This window comes from Anguilla rostrata, chromosome 2, assembly GCF_018555375.3.
Source record: "Anguilla rostrata isolate EN2019 chromosome 2, ASM1855537v3, whole genome shotgun sequence".
Lineage (NCBI taxonomy): Eukaryota > Metazoa > Chordata > Actinopteri > Anguilliformes > Anguillidae > Anguilla > Anguilla rostrata.
Window position 1 is genome coordinate 29,876,691 of NC_057934.1, and position 17,491 is coordinate 29,894,181.

The 17,491-nt window shown below is 38.8% G+C and overlaps 1 protein-coding gene and 1 long non-coding RNA gene across 2 annotated transcripts in view; one reads left to right on the top strand and one right to left on the bottom strand.

Moving 5' to 3' along the window:
• LOC135247717 (hexokinase-1) overlaps positions 1-14,116 on the top strand; it is a 72,585-nt gene extending 58,469 nt beyond the window's left edge. The window contains exons 14-19 of the mRNA XM_064321493.1: positions 732-827; positions 8,184-8,283; positions 8,424-8,607; positions 9,672-9,827; positions 11,725-11,958; positions 12,839-14,116. Of these exons, the coding sequence (XP_064177563.1) occupies positions 732-827; positions 8,184-8,283; positions 8,424-8,607; positions 9,672-9,827; positions 11,725-11,958; positions 12,839-12,986 (918 nt within the window). The 3' untranslated portion in view covers positions 12,987-14,116. The remainder of the gene's footprint in view (positions 1-731; positions 828-8,183; positions 8,284-8,423; positions 8,608-9,671; positions 9,828-11,724; positions 11,959-12,838) is intronic.
• Positions 2,709-7,882, bottom strand: LOC135247718 (uncharacterized). Its single transcript, XR_010328278.1, has 3 exons — positions 7,538-7,882; positions 7,197-7,217; positions 2,709-2,806 (listed from the first exon to the last, which is right to left on the bottom strand). It is a non-coding gene; the product is annotated as an uncharacterized LOC135247718 (long non-coding RNA).
• Positions 14,117-17,491: the final 3,375 nt, after the last annotated feature.

Here is a 17,491-nt window from a genome sequence, read left to right on the forward strand (position 1 = left end):
ATTTGGTTGGAAGATCTCACAAATACATTGCATTATGAAAAGATGGATACACGCAAAAAACCTTTATATTTCTTTGTAAAGCCTGCCAAATTTTCATACTCTTTACAGGAAAGGACAAGACAGTACAGTTGATTTAAAGGGTTGATGGGCGAGTGTGGGAAGGTGGAAATATCTAATAGGTTTGAAAATGTGCTGTATGAGGGTTGTGCTGTATTTATTGAGAATAAAAAGGGAAAATGAACAGAATATGTCAGGGTCATTGTACACCCAGTATGTGTATTGTTCTGCACCATTTCATCAAATTACTTGTGTTTATTCTTAAGAATTAACTATACAATAACACCCCATTTCTGCAGTCATATTTTCAAATATTGAATAATAACATTGGAACAATGAATCAATCAACTAATCCATTAGTATTTAGTAGGTGTCCTTCACAGAAGAAATAGTTGGCAGACAAGTTCCAGTCCAGGTCCAGAGCCTGTCCTTGCTGGTGTTGTTTTGTGCAGATACACTGTAGCTGATACACGGACCCTCATTTGCAGAATTGATTTTATCACCGTAGAGCTTGACTGGAGCTGGAGATTGGCTGCTTGACCAGATCTCCAGGAAGTACACATTTGGTATTCAGTGGCATGGTGGATAATTATGCACAAGTGATCAAGGATAGGATGGCAGACTGCCAACTGCTTAAACACACATTTGGATGTGGTTTGTCCTGTGTTACCCAGGGCATCCTTGTGAACTGGACAAAGGGCTTCAAGGCCACTGACTGTGAGGGTGAAGATGTGGTGGAACTTCTGCGGGAGGGCATCAAAAGGAAAGAGGTGAGAGAAGACATGGGACAAGGCATGCCTTACCTTCAGAGATTTACTGTTCTGATCATTTCTGTAGAACCCTTAAAATTATTTTTTTTTCCTGTTGTTTGATTTAATTACCTTACCTTTTATATGGAAGACCTATCTTTGCCATCACTAATTCCAGTCACTTCATAATTTATATGGTGCTTCCATATTTATGCTATAACAGTGATTCTGTTTGGCAGAATCATGTCTGATTTTTATTGTTTTGGCTCTGAAGACTTCTTTTTTGAGTTGGCTCTGTGATCCTCAATTTTAGATATACAATCAAACAATTTACATGTTTACAATTTACATAAATGCACACTCAGGTTTTATTTAAGGGTATTTTTTACACTTTGGTTTCGCCATAGCCTAGAGATTCAAGCACTTTTTATACACAACACCATGTTTACTAAGGTTTGCAGTGCTTTCATGGATGCTAACGAGACAAGTGGTGTTTTTCCATATTTACTAAGTGCTGCACTGGAGATTTGCACTGGTAAAACGAAAAAGAAAAACGCGGAATCTCACATTTGCGTGTTTGGATTTATGCATTTGTATTGTAGTGTGTTCTGATGGTAGACCTCAAAAATATGGGAGGAGAGATTGGAAATTTAAGTATGACCTTGTTATGACCTGGTCTAGGGTCAGATCGTAACAGGGTGAATGATAAGGAAATTGGTAGGGAAACTTACTGCAAACCAAACAGTAACTTCGGCCCCTGTCTGCCTATCCAAATCTAACTGAATGCTGGCTAGTCTTAGGTTACTGGGCATGGGGTGGCTTGGAACGCTGAACTTCGGACAGTTAGCTCATAGTCGGAAACTTAAACCTGAATGGCGTACCCACTATGGAGCGTTAGATCTCCACCCAGAGTAGCTTAAAAAACAATAAAGAAAAAATAATAAAGCAAAATAACAAACGTATGTCTCGATGGAAGGATTTTTAGTCTGGCTGGGAACACACAAACTAACTGGAGCACTGTACGGTGAGCAGAGGGCCAAACATGAGTCGAAATCAAAAACGAGCGTATGGTCAAACACAAAATCCAATCAGCAAACGAAGCAGAGGGGCTAGGCGAGAATTGTAATCAAATACGAGAGCGAATTGTCAACAACACAAAATGACGGGGCAAACAAACTAGGAGGGCTAAGGCAAGAATCGGAGTCAAAGGAAACGAGTTAATGGTCATACACTAGATAAAATCAGCAAACAAACCAGAAGGGCTAGACAGGAATCGGAGTGAAACAAAGATAGGGTCAAATACGTGAAGTCAAACGAAGCAATCACTAAACACACCACACCAACCACGAGTTCGAAGAGCCAGTCTCCACTTGTAGGGGGCAAACAGCAGTGAAAGGAGAGAATCTTTTAAAATGTTTTCAAAACATATAACTCCTTCATCTTTAGGAACAGTTACCTGTTAGAGAAATTGAGAGATGGTGACTCCGGAGATGCTTGCTATTGGTTATGGAATCAAACTACTTGAAATATGAAGAATGTGTTCTGAAGTTGTTACAAATGAGAGATGTTATGGACACCTGTCCATAACCAGACTTCACCAGTGGTGGAGTGGTACAACAATCTTGCTTTCTTGCCATAAGAAAGACTTCAATCCTGCGGTGCATTTAAATGAACTCACTGTGGCTGTGCTCATTTACATGACCAGTCTTAGTAAATAAAAACATGACACATAATTTTGCGACACTGACGATAATTTGCAGCATGCTTAGTAAATATGGCTCATAGTCCCCCCATTTCAGGGCACCATAAAGTTTGGGACACATAAATGTGTGTAGTTTAGTGCTTTGTAGCATATCCTTTTCATGCAATGACTGCTTGACGTATGTGACTCATAGACATTACCAGGTGCTGACTATTTTCTCTGGTGATGCTCTGCCAGGCCTGTATTGTAGCCATCTTCAGCTCCTGCTTGTTTCAGGGTTAGCTGCCTTAAGTTTTCTCTGCAGCATAAGAAGCACATGTTCAATTGGATGTGGAGTTGTGCTTATGTGTTTTCCCATTGTCAAACATTACATTTTGTCTAAAGATCTGAAATCATTCAGTATGACAAATATGAAGTAATACAGGAAATCACGAAGGTGGCTGTGATGCCAGGAGAGGAATTGTGGTGTTGCCCACCAGTGGGCAGCACCGGCCCAACAGGCAGGTATGGCCACTGCTGTGGTTCATTGGCTGCGGCCCATTACCTAATTATGGGCTATATAAGAGGCCTAGCTCCCCAGCCTAGAGCAAAGGAGTTGGGCTATGCACATTATGGTTGTTTGGTGCAGGTCCTTGCAAATCTGTTGAGTTTGACCTGGTTGGTTGCCAAATTGGCTTTTTCGTCTTTTTTTTCTGTTGTGCTAGGGTTTCGGACCAATAAAAGGTGTTATCACCAAACACTTCTTTGCGTTTTTTTCCTGTCTGTTCACCATGTGAGCAGTGGCCACCCCCAGCCCTACCTCACAGGGCAAATATCTTTTCAATATATCCGACTCAATCAGAAATAAGGTTACTTAAGATGTAAGCACTTTGTAAAAAGTAGCACTGCACTTGCTAAACCATTCAAAATACCTTAATCTAATGTATCTATCTGTTGTCAGGATTTGAAGTCCCTGAAGAGATTTGGGTGGTTGTCGCACATATGCTTGGCTGGGTTGGACATGTTTCCTCCCTTGATAAGACAAACCTTTAAGCATTTTTGCAAATGGGCATTGTAATGTTGTCATGGTCACCTTTATCATTGGCTTTGCAGGCAAAGTACTGCCATGTTTTATTTTTAACACCTTGCTTTTCAACAACTTGGGGACAGTCTATGTGATCTACTGTCGCCATTGGGTTTAGCTAACTGCTCTTCCTCAAGAATAAGAAACTATGTAGCCAGCTTTCTCTCACAGGTCCACACACATGCCGTACCGTACTGTGCTGTGAAACTGATCACTCATTCTGGGTGCGTTTCCATTGCCAGCGGAAGAGTACTGTGAATAGTTCTCAGATCTAATATTTTGTTACCCTTTCAGAGATATTCCAAAAACAGTACCTGTTATTATGTGGTGGTGCTAAAGTCCTGTACATCACTGATTGGTCAAATGCAAAATTTCTGTGAATCAGAGTAGCTACAAATTGATTAATTTTGGAAGAAATTAATTTAGGACAACCTTACCAAGTGAAACTGCAAATATGACCACCAATAACCTAGGTAAGCTTTTACTTACAGCATATATTTATATGGTATGGCCAATAATGTTAGGGATACAGCTGAATGGGTGGGTCTGTCTCTGTTGCTTTAAAGGATGTCATTAATGCCTTAAGGATATGTGAGAACTTGTTTCTTGTGAGAGGCTATATGCCAAAAAAGTATCTGGTCTTGGCCTGTTTTTTATGGTTAGGCCCCTTAGTTCCTGTGAAGGAAAATCTTAATGCTACAGCAAACAATCACATTCTAGATTATTCTATGCTTCACCAATAGTTTGGGGAAGGCTCTTTCCTGTTTCAGAATGACGCTGCCCCTGGGCACACAGCAAGGTCCATATAGAAATGGATTTGTCAGGAACTCTAATGAAGAACTTGAATGCCCTGAACAAAGCCCTGACTTCAACCCCATCCAACACCTGTGGGTTCAATTGGAAAGCCAACTGTGAGCCTGTCCTAATCGCCCAATCAGTGCGAGACCTCACTAATGCTCTTCTGGCTGAATGTAAACAAATCCATGCAGCAATGCTCCGACATCTAGTATAAAGCCTTCCCAGGAGAGTGGAGGTTGTTATAGCAGCAAAGGGTGGACCAACCAGAGACTGTAAAAAATATGGACAAAGCTACTGTGACGTCACCCATTGACTCTCCGTGGGTCTCTAAAACATGTTTTGAAGCTCAATGCGGGGCACAGCCATGTTGTCGATTTGGAGCCAAAACCATAGAGTTAAGCGGTTCTGTGAATTTTACAATGTGATTGACAGTCCGGTGCAGAAAAGCCAATCAACCTGAACGAACGATTGCAGAACGAACTCGAGGCTAGCTGACTGTCTGCCGTTATGTTTTAAAATATATTATCAAATGTAAACTCCAAATGTGGAGTTTAATTTCCATCCGTGACTGTACTGTGTCATGTAATCACGTTATATGTATGACATTAATTGTAAAATTATGTTAATTTATTTTCAATTTATGTTTCTCAGCAAAACGAATATGCTTAGCTAGCATAGTTTGCCAGTGAGCTAGGTAGGCTATCCGTGGTTAGCTCACGCATTAGCAATATGAACCACAGGGGAAGAACATCGATTACACTGATGGTCAACCAATCAGAGATGTGTACTGGTGATTTTTGACTAGGCTGATTTTCATATAACTATCTGCTGTTAACCAAGCAAGTTATCACCGTAGGTTTTCGCCACAGTCAGTTAATGAGCCAGTATCTGCTACTCCATCGCCGTTTGTGGTGTTCACTTGCTGGGTGACGCTAGCTGACCGATCGTTCGCAAGTCACTTTTAAACTAATAAAAATTAACACTGTCAGCAGTGATTAACAAATCTATTTTAATAACTGATCTGCAGGCGTGTAAATATGACAACGCACTTTGTAGAGCAAGTTTTCCACCTGGTGCATGAAGACAAAAATAATGTACATTGAATTTCTAATTATTATTATTATTATTATTGTTATTTTTTCTTGTAGATCATCAAAACCAATGGCGAAAAGCCAATATCCCTGTTTTAGCAGGTAGCCTAATACAAGAATGAACATGGTTTCCTTGTGGCTGATGTTAGCGCATTTGAAACATTGCTTTGTCTCACACTTGTCACACCACAGCTATAGAATTGCAGGGGATAAAATGTAAACCCATAGCTATAACCTATGTAAAGTTTCTAATATTAGTCCTTGCAGTTCATTGCTATTTCATACAGTAGTTATTCCAAAAACCCAACTTAGTCTTCGGAGCCAGATTACAACAGTGAAACATAATGGACATGGGTATGCAGCTTTGGAGTACAATGCCAATGTCTATAAGGTTTACTAGTTTTCTTTTTACCAAGATTTTTTTGTGTTTAGTGCTCAGTACCTGCAGGCTTTTTATTTTTTATTAGTAGATAGAATGCTTTAAAATCCAATTCATGTTGAATTAGCTTATATTGTTTTTGGGGTGAGATGCTGGATAAAAACTGCTTATAACTGTAACAGATAAAGGATTCAATACTTGGCATATTTGTATTTGCATGGGCTTTTCAATATGTGACAGGTGCTGGTGTTTTGGTCCGCAAGTAGGGCAAGGTCATTTTTCAGTTTTTTACAGATTACGAAAGTGCAGATTATAAACTTTCAAATGATGTGTCATACATTGAAATCTGAAAATAGTTGAAGAAGATATGCTTATTTGAATGTTGGTACTCCTAAAATCAAGTAGCAGAGAAAATCCCCTTGAAAGATCTTGAACTTTTCACACTTCTCACAGGGAGATAATGGGTGGGAACAATAGCTAGTTAACTCCACCCAACCACTCCCCCACTAGAGTACCTGTAAATCCTTGCCCATTTAGGGGTTACCCTATTTAAAGCTTTATAACTCCAGATGTGAATACCACAGAGACTAGAAAAATGTCTTAAATGAAGCAATACATTTGTACCATTTATAATACTAGCTTAGATTACTTTATATTCATAATTTTGTAAGAAATAAAGTGCCACAAATGCAATGGTCAAGGCAAAAAATCTAAAATGAATTTGCTCCTTTTTTAGTTCGCAATGAAATACTGGGAGATTGCGGGTTAAAGTATACATGTCCTGGATCAAAAACTTCTTGACCACAAGTTCATAAAATCTATGAAGCAAAAACTAAGCAGTGTACCCAGCATCTCCAAATCTACCCACAATGTCTAAATTATTAACACTGGTCTAAAATAGCTAAGGGTCCAGAAACAAATCCAAAATCTCTCCAAAAAGGAATATAATGCTTTTTGTCCATTGTAAAGCATATGAGCCCCTTATGAAGGTTTAAGATGAAACATAGATATAATTTAAACATAATGCAAACATATAGTCACACAATGCTGCACAGTACCTAAATGTGTAATAATAAACTCTTTTACGTAGCCTATTTCTATACTCTGTACACTCCTATGTTTTCTTGTATGGGAATGGGACGATATAAAAACATTTTTCAGCCGTCCACCACGTTTTGGCAATGTTTCAACACTCTCCTCATCACTGTTGTATGCGTCACAAAAACCATTACACTACTAACTAACGCTTACATTACAGTGTGAAATATCCACATTACATAATACCACTAACCTATTTAAAGACACTCAATTTCTAAAATAACGTAATAATTGAAATATTTTGAGCAGTAATACTTACATAACAATGATGAAATCGTATCTATGTTCAGTAGATGGAGACAGAGACAGTAAATCAATGACAGTTATATCTGCTTCTGTTTTGCTCCAGAAAACGATGTCAGATAGGTCTATCAGCAAACATATGGCTTAGCTATGCCCAGAAGTCCTCAATAATAATGGTATTTTCCAAGGAATTATGAAAAATCGTTGACAACGTTTCGTTAGGTGTAACGTCTTTTAATGCTACCATATAGAGCGAATGCCATGGTAAGAAAATGTTCGGTTACGCTAACCTATAAAACGCTATTCCAAAAGCAAAATTAGACATGTTATACATCGTTAGAAAGCTTATACTCTCACCTACTGATTGAGCGTCCGCCATTTTAGCAACCTCACACAGTAAACAAACATAGGTTACTACCACACGGCTTTATTTATGGGCGGTGGCTTGACCGAAACAAAGTGACAATAGCCAACGAAATCAAACATGCTAATTAAACTGCACCCCCATCACGCCTCCAAAACCCGGCTTTAAGAATCACTAAAACAAGCCGACTTTGCTGACAAATTATAAGTATTTAGTGACCCTAAAAATGTTGTTTATTCTATTGAGTGACTTCTTCAACACTTTAACTTTCGTAATATGAAAAAAAGGAAAACAGTAAAAAATAATTAAAAAAGACCTTTTTTGCCTCCTAGCGCGATTTCAAGATTTGCGACTTGCGGACCTTTTCTCCAGCACCCGTCACATATTACAGTGGAAACATCACAGAGTTTTGAATTATCTCTGTTCCCAATGTGTTCATTTGTCCAGGGGCCTTCCTATAATTGCCATCTTGGCATAACAAAGCATGAGCATCAGCACCATGGCATAGAAAACAAGAATTTGTTCAGTTGCACCTCACTGAACAGACCATAAAATCAGACCATTTGTTTGGAGCATTCTACTAAAGTTTGGCTGTGCCACAGTGCCATGTCTCTGATGTCGTGTTTCTCATACCTGAAGGAGTTTGACCTGGATGTGGTGGCAGTGGTGAATGACACTGTGGGTACAATGATGACCTGTGCATATGAAGAGCCCACCTGCGAGATCGGCCTGATTGCCGGTAGGCTGCTTCTTCCACCATCCCCCATGTTGTTTGTGTTCATCAAAACCAACGGTCTTGCATTGTTCTTAACCATTTTGTTATCCACTGTAATTCACATGATTAAACCGATCATGGCCTGTGTCTGGTTGTGATTTCAGGAACAGGAAGCAATGCATGCTACATGGAGGAAATGAAGAACATTGAGACGGTGGAGGGAGACCAGGGTCGCATGTGTGTTAACATGGAGTGGGGGGCCTTTGGGGATAATGGCTGTTTGGATGACATAAGGACACAGTATGACAGAGCTGTGGATGAGAATTCACTCAACGAGGGCAAACAGAGGTGACCTTTCACTTCTTCACTCATGTCATTTTAATATCCTAACAGGCAGTGTTACGACCCAGTCTAGATCAGACTGTAACAGGAAATAGGATAAGGGAAGTGTGTGGGGAATGGCATAATGGGAACATTGACAAATAGATGACAGAACGCCACTATTTTCAATGGCTAAGATAAGAAGCCGATTGTATCATTTCCTGCTCGGCCTTTCGTGCCATGGATATTGGGAACACGAAAGCTTGCCAGGTCTCCTGTTTGTGATGCAAAAGGATGTACTCTTTGTAGTAGCTGTGCTGCAGAATTAGATTAATTACAGCATCAAGGTGAGAACGCATCACTATTCATAAATCATCCTAGACATTTTGATGCTTGAACTTATTCTTCATATTCTCAAAATAACTTGTTATATTATATAGTGTGGACAGTTTCCCACTAATCAGTCAGGCTATTTAAAGTTTACAACTGTTACAATTAAGCATTTCATGTATCAATTCTAAATATGCAGATGGAGCTGCAGTAGCCTATGTAAACAGCAAAGATAGTGATCTTACATTCTTTACGATGGTACTGTATCCTCTGTGTTCTTCTTTTTTTTTACCATGTTGTTGATGAACATTGTCAATGATAGCCTAATAAAGCATGGGTCGCCCATCTATTTGCTTATGTTGCACCGATGTCCTGCCTCATGGCGTGCTCACAAGAGTGAATTAGGAAGGACGCTGTTCCCGAATATAATTTTAGACCTGTTCACACAAATGACAGAGACATATGTTTCAATAGTCATTTAGTCATTACTCAGTGCTCCTTGTAAACAATGTCCATAGGTTGCTAATTTCATTGAAATGTATTTAGCCTGTGTACATAGAGCCTTTGACGATGTACCTATTGACCTGGGCAGCTGATGCTTGGATCATGTTGCTGAAAAGAAAAGAATAATATGTTATTTTTCAAGCTTCCCATTTATTAATTCAGTTTCCCAGTTTATGAATCAGTTTATTAATCAGGGGCACCCTTTTTCTGAAAAAGTGAACATGTCAAACCTATTCAGGCTTTTTCCCTGTTCTCAGGTATGAAAAGATGTGCAGTGGGATGTACCTGGGTGAGATTGTGCGGAACATCCTTATTGACCTGACAAAGCGCGGGTTCCTCTTCAGGGGTCAGATTTCTGAGACACTGAAGACACGGGGCATCTTTGAGACTAAGTTCCTCTCCCAGATTGAGAGGTGAGTGTGTTCAGCTGGGTGCATACTTGCCACGGAAGCAAACTTCCTTACAAACTTAATGATGTAAACTTACACATTTTTGGAGAAATCGAAACTCTGCATTGACTTCGGCCATCCCACCTGGAGGAAATAACCAAGATGTTTGCTCAACGATGCCATTGCAGAGCCTCCAATTGGTCTAACAAGGGTGGCTGCATTGCCTTGTTTGTTTTGTGAAAATGGCATACTGTCTGTCCTGCCTCCTTGTGTGACTGAGCGGACGAACAAACTGTCTTCTCTACATTGTCTTTTTTGCTTCCGTGTCTCCCATTGGTATCTTGATCTGTCACCAAATGAACAGTTTGAAGCCACAATGAGTATACGCATGTTTGTATGTGGCACCATATTTGGCTGTGGTTGGTCGTGAAGTATACATCCAGTTTAAGCTCCTTATCAGAAATCAGGAATTATAATTGTCCACTGTAGAATTGGAACCTGGTTTATGTCAAAGGTAAATGGGGTGGTATAGTACAGTCACTTTTCCATTACATTACACACTTTTAGAGCTATAGCACATGAGGTCATATACCCTAAAATATTGTTTCATGTTGTGGGTGGCGTTATGAATCCACCAAAACAAAACAATGAAGCAAGGACATCATAATAGATGGTAGTATTGGGCTTTTTGTCCATCCAAAATATTTACAGGGTGTAATTTTTTCTTGGAGATTGGTAACATGAATTTCTGGTACCATACTAAAGTTAATGAATTTTCATGTATCCACAAATAGAACATTGATTGAATCCGGTATTGTCCTTGATTGTACATTTTCACATATTTCAGCTTTATTGCTGTAGCGAGACAGAAATTACAATTTGAAGAATACGGAGCTGGCCATCTGATCAGCCTATAGAATCACTGATGTCACACAATTCAGTAGAACTGTAAAGACAATTTAATTACGCTGGGTAATTTGTTAAAATACATTTAAAACTAAATATTTTTCAGTTTTTAATTCCTCTATTACTTACCCATTATATGCTTTGTGTCACATGTATTTGATGATTTTCTTACAACATCTGAGCTCTTATTACTCCCATTTTATTCCCATTCATTCTGCAGTCAGGCCAGTACAATCAAGCAAAGATAACAATAACCAGTTCTTTAGGTCTCAAGTATACCCAGCTGGCATGCTTTTCAGGGCCTGATCAGACAATGTAATATATTATGATGAGGTCCAAGTGATGTTATACCGTATATCAGCTACTTACGTCTTCTACAAAAATATCAAATTGTCACTGTCTGCCAGTTGTACTTGAGAAGCATGTTGTTAGCAAGCTGTTAGCACTCCCTGTAGTAAATTGAAGTAAAAAAAAATTAAAGTTAAGTTGAAGTTAAAAGTTTATAGGCCATTTGAAATGAATACATTGGAATTCTTTGTCACAAGCTCTCCTTTAAAAAAGCAGTTGTAGTTATAAAATAAATATAGACATTACACTCAATTATCTCTTTTTGTTGTTCTTAAATATTGTCACCTTTCTGATGAAAACTCAATATCTTTGACATATGTTCATATGTGACCTAAGATTTAACACATATCCAAATAAAAACTACTTCCAAACAAGCAAATTCCTTATCTGTCTGTACATCACTTCTGCCATATTGTGTTTATATTTTGCATGAACTGTTTACAAAATAGTTATATGGCATGATTTCTATTTCTAAGTTAGAGAAAAGATCTTTTCTCATCAATCAGCCATATTTTTGTGCTAGTTAGGACTCTTAGGGCTCCTACAGTTCAGCACTGTAGAAGCTATCATGACAAATATTTTATTGTAAAGTATCTGCTGATGAATATGAAACTTTGGGAAACTCTACTTTAGGAAACTACAACAACTTCTCCATGTTGCCTCCTAGTGACCGCTTGGCACTGCTGCAAGTGAGGGCGATCCTGCAGCAGCTGGGCTTGGACAGCACGTGTGATGACAGTATCATTGTGAAGGAGGTGTGTGGCACTGTTTCTCGACGGGCAGCACAGATGTGCGGTGCCGGCATGGCTGCTGTTGTGGACAAGATCCGGGAAAACCGAGGGCTAGACCACCTGGACATAACTGTAGGGGTCGACGGCACGCTCTACAAACTCCACCCCCAGTAAGTAACAAAGACAGGCAGGGTTATAGAGTTAGACTATGCCATTGTTTTCATTTATTTTCAAATGAATAAACATGAAAAGTGCTTTGATGTAAAACGGCAACCTTTGACAGCTGCTATAGATTTGCTTCATGATAATAGATGTCACTATGAGGTGTAAATGTTGGAGGTTACACTATTGAAGATACACCAATCTAAAAAGAAATAATTTGGAATGAATTAAATTGTGCAATCCTAATCTCATGTTCAGATCATTGGAATGTACAGTGGAGAGCCAGCGGTGGCTTTGGCATCAGAAGAAGGATGCATATTTTAAAGGTTGTCATATTTACGCTGAGTAATGTTGGTGTATCTTTTATATTATGGGATTCTTTTGCACCTGTTGGTCCTGAGAATCTTATCTTGTTAAGGTTAATGGAATCACTTTAGCATGTATAAAGACATTTTGGTCCCCACGCAAGAGGCTCAAGCTTTGTTGCAAATGAGACATTGACAATGGTCATTCCACAAAATCAACCAAACAATGGTTAACTGACCACAACATTTCTGTTTTGTAATGGGTATATCTTTTTGTAAAATCTATTTTGAACAATATTACAGAATCTTGAGTAATTGTATTAACTCAAAAAATATGATTTTGCTATTTTCTGAGAATACATTATAGCTCATTACTTGTATTGTTTTATACAGCACTCTTTGTTCATCTTTATCAAGGGGGTGACTCACTTTGTATTTATCATTAATCGTTGTTCTTCTCTTTTTCTGTTCATCACAAGAAATTAACTGTAATACTGTAGATTTATATATTCAGATAAAAGGGTGAACTGTGAGAGTCAAAGATATCTTGACAGGCTGTAAACATTTTCTCCCATCTGAATAGTTTCTCCAGAATCATGCACCAGACTGTGAAGGAGCTGGCACCCAAATGTGATGTCACTTTTCTGCTGTCGGAGGACGGGAGTGGCAAAGGGGCAGCCCTCATTACCGCGGTGGGCTGCCGCCAGAGGGAGCAGGATCAGCAGAACTGAACCCGCCATCTTCCCACTGCTCAACCCACATGCAGCTCCCTGTCACCCATGAGAGTATTACTTTCCTGCCGCAGCCGTGACTCCACCATTTCAGCCCACACCCAGTAACTCCCAGAGGCGCACGTAGCACTCACTCTGGCCTCAGCCAGCTTTTTACTTTTGCATAGAAGGTCACAGAAGGATAAATATCACACACAGCATGTAGCTTTGGGAGTTAACCACTTTTTCTTAACATGTACTGCACCAGCCATGTCCTTTTAAAGAAGTATATATTTTAAGATGTATATTCTGCCTCTGTTTTAATTAAGCGTATTTAGGAAATTAGGAGAAGATACTGTATCTCTGTGAAAATTTCAGAAACTACTGACCACGTATGTAGTATTTATTTTATTTTTGTATAGTCGGATATATATATATTGTAATCACACATATTTATAAGTGCAAAGTACCATCAGGTAAGATGGGGCTTAGTGCTGAACTAGCAAACACTTTAAAAATTTTAGGATGGTTTCAATGAGACAGTAAGTCATCCATCTAGCTTAGGGGGTGATGTTATATTTTAAGGTTTTTAAAAAAAAATCCCTCTTTTTTTGTAAGGTGTATTTTTTTAAAAAGGTCACATTCAAGAGTCACGGCTGCATTCCTGTGTAATTCTCTCACCCTTTACTTTGTACTTTGAGCCCTCCTTAGGTGTGTGCCCTTGAGCTGATCAAATTCTGACAGTATGGAACTTCTTGCCTTCATCTAACCACTTCCCTGAAAATAATCAGTGCTTAGAGGGCTCAGAGACCAAATAATGAACCCAGCTGCAGTATAATGTGTTGCTTTTGTGAAATAATGTAGGTGTTGTGTTGAATCCGCAATGTACAAATGGAAAATATGCTTGTTGGGCCAGAAGGGAGCATTTTTTTCAGTATGATTTATGTGTACTGTGATTGAATGTTTGTGAGTCCTTCTGTAAAACAACCTGTTACTTTACATGTCTGAAACCATATGATGAATGCATGCCTTACTTGGTGACACAACTGTATAGGATTCATTTATTTTATTTTGTACATTGATATAGATGCACTCGTGTTCAAGAAAGTGATATAACACAATACATTAAAATTTATTTTGATGTGCAGTGACTTATACTGTGTATGTATGTCTTTGTCATCTGTCTTTACATCTAATGTGCAAAAATCTTAACACAACCTTCGTAAAAAAAAGAAAAAATAACACAAAGTGAACAATAACCACTGATCAAATTTAAATACACAGCTACTAAATGTAACATAAACCATCTCAGGAAGATGCTCTGCAATCGTATGTTTCTCAGATGGCATATAATGACTAACATAAATATTGACATTTACACATTTCCAACGAGATTTGTTGGTGAAATCTTTTTTCTGCCCTTCTTCCCTCACCACCAATAAGAGTAAACATTTTCTGTTATTTATTGCACTTACTGTATAATTGTCACAAATGGCTAAACACTTTGTCATCTCTTTAAACTATGTTTTGTACTACAGTATGAAATAATACAACAAAAAAACCCTACGTTTTTCTGACTTACATTACCCCCTCATATCTTTTCAAACATATTTTTGAGTAATGCGGGAAAATGTGTCATAAAACTGGATCTTAAAAAAGTGAATTTTGGAGCATGGAAAGGATTTATGGCAGAGAACTCCAGCAATTGGATAAACACCTCAAACTATGATATTCTCTTCAAAGCAAATGCCATATTATGCACAATTAAGTGGAATGGACGTGCAAAGTATTTTTCTTATTCACTGCTCATTTACTTTATTGCTTACTTTACTGCAAATTTCCAATGAGTTTCTGTTTAAATATGACGGCACAGAATAGTCACTGAACCCATTATCCTATAGTAAGCACAAGATACATGAAGACCTAATGATCACCATTTCATATGGAAGATATGGCAAATGCAAAGCAAGAGAGCACCATTCAGAAACCCTGCACTGAACTGTTTCTAGGTGGCACATATTGATGATGTGCTTTGCTTCCTCAAAATTAAGCCTGATAAAGATGATCAAGACTCCAAAGCCTTGAAAGAGACATCGATTATTAAACAGGCAAAGAAAACATTAGAAGGGTAGTTTTTTCTGTTGAGCTGAGAAATGTATTATAACTAGCTTACTGTTCATCTTAATTTTTTCTTTGTTCTCAAATTTAATATTTCTGAATACAGCTGCAGACCCATCTCTTTTCAATTTTCCCATGGGCATACCCATATTTTAAAATCGTGGAGAAATCTGCTGTAATTGTGGATTGGCTGACTTTTGGTAAAGATGACAGCAAAATGCTACTTCATATATCAATCTATCTTCATATCCAATTAACCTTACTTCTTTCTATTAATGCAAAAGTGACTGTCATGGAAACAAAACAAATAGACAGTAGGTGGCACTGCCAAGTGGTGACCCATGTTCTGAACTCCCATCCAAATTCTAACCAAAACCATTTTGAGCAAAAAGCTAGAACTGATCCAGGGTATGCAGTGGCTGTGTCCCTTACAAAGTCAACTGCCTGCTACCTGCATTCAGGAGAAGTGAGCTCCCTCGGAAGGAAGTGTCCTAACACAAAAGGAACCTTAAAAGGCAACAAATTTGGGATAAACTTTGAAGACAGGATGACGTCACAGTGCACTGATTTTGTTGGGGTTAAAATGTATGGATGACTTACAGTAAGCTTCATAATATTTGGGGGAAAAAACATACTTTTCCTTGATTTGGCTCTGTACTCCATAATTTTAGATTTCTAATCAAACAATTCATATGTGGTTTAAGCGCAGATTCACAACTTTGATTAAAGGGTATTTTATTACATTTTAGTGTCACCATGTAGTAATAACAGCACTTTTTATACATGCCCACCCCCCCCATCCCCCCTTCCATCAGTTTTATGAAATTAAACACGAATGTCTAGGCTGGGTACAGAGCTTAGTGTTAAGTGTCAAGCTCGCTTCTATGGAGCAGACATGCTAGTTAACTTAGCCTCATGTGTCAAGCGGGCCTTATGGAGTTGACACACTATGTAGCTTAGCATCAAGTGTTTCCAGGGGGTTCCCACCCCTTACCTCACCCGGAGTTCAAAGACCGATCCAGCCTGATTCCTCGGCTTGAGTCCACAGATTTGCACCAACCCTGTCTCTCCCTTCATGGTCATGGACTTCTACAGTCTAGTTCCTCCCCTGTCCATCACATGGCTCCTCTAAACTGCACTATTCTGAAATATACCATTTGGTCTTTTATTATTCCTGTTAGCTTTCACCTCAACTGTAACCTGCTTAACCCATTTTATTTGCTGTTATAGATCCCTTGTAGAATTTTTGCTACATTCCATTCTTCTGCTACTTCATACCAGGCTGGCCAGTGGAGCATGGGCTCCCCTCTGTAGCCGGGTTCCTCTCAAGATTTCTTCCTATTGGGGAGTTTTTTCTTGTCACCGTTTGAGGATTTTCTCCCCACTGGGAGTTTTTTTACCTTATGAACTTGCTATTAGGGGGATCAGGCCTGGTGTTTGCTCTGTTTGCTTTTTTTGCTCTGTTTCTTGCCTTCCTATTCTGTAAAGCGTCTTTGTGACAGTTCTCTGTAAAAAGCACAATACAAATAAAAATAAAACTGAATTTCAAGACACCATAATATTTGAGACAAATGGCTTCACTGGTGTTTCTGATTAGACAGGTGTGTTGTTCAAATGCTTATTTAGAACAAGAATGAGAGGATTCAGCATCTAGTCTTGATTCTAGGTTTTGATTATCTTTAGAGACTGTTACTGCCATTTGTCAGCATAAGGACCAGAGTTGTGCAATGAAAGTCAAGGAACTCATTATGAGGCTGAGAAATGTGAAACAAACAGATAAAATAAGAGACAAAATCAACTGATTGGAACATCATTAAGAAGAAAGAGAGCACTGATAAGCTCAGAAATCGCAAAGGGCCAAGTAGGCCAAGAAAGACCCCTACAGTTGATCACCAAAGAATTAATCATCTTAATGATGTTCCAAACGGTTGATTTTGGTAAGCCTAAGTTTTGGCGTATGTCTCTGTTTCTTTAATATTTCGCAGTCACATAATGGCCTTGAATATCCTTGACATTCATTGGCACAACTCTGGTCCTCATGCTGACAAGTGCTAATAACAAACTCCAAAGCCTAGAATCAAGACTAGACACAGAAAGCTCTCTCATATTTGTAATAAAAAACAATGGGACACATCTGACTAGAACTTGACTGGCCTGCACAAAGCCCCAACCTCAGCCCCATCCAGCACCTTTGTAATGTATGTGTGTGTGTGTGTGTGTGTGTGTGTGTGTGTGTGTGTGTGTGTGCACATTTTACTCATATTAACTAATACAATAACTAGCACTGTAGTTTAGATGGGAGGGGGCTTGGACTGGGGAGGGAGTTCTGTTCTTTCTCAGAAGCTCTCTAACCTTATTAACCATAGTAAAATGGAACAAGTGATTATTTGCAACTCTTCCTCAGATGA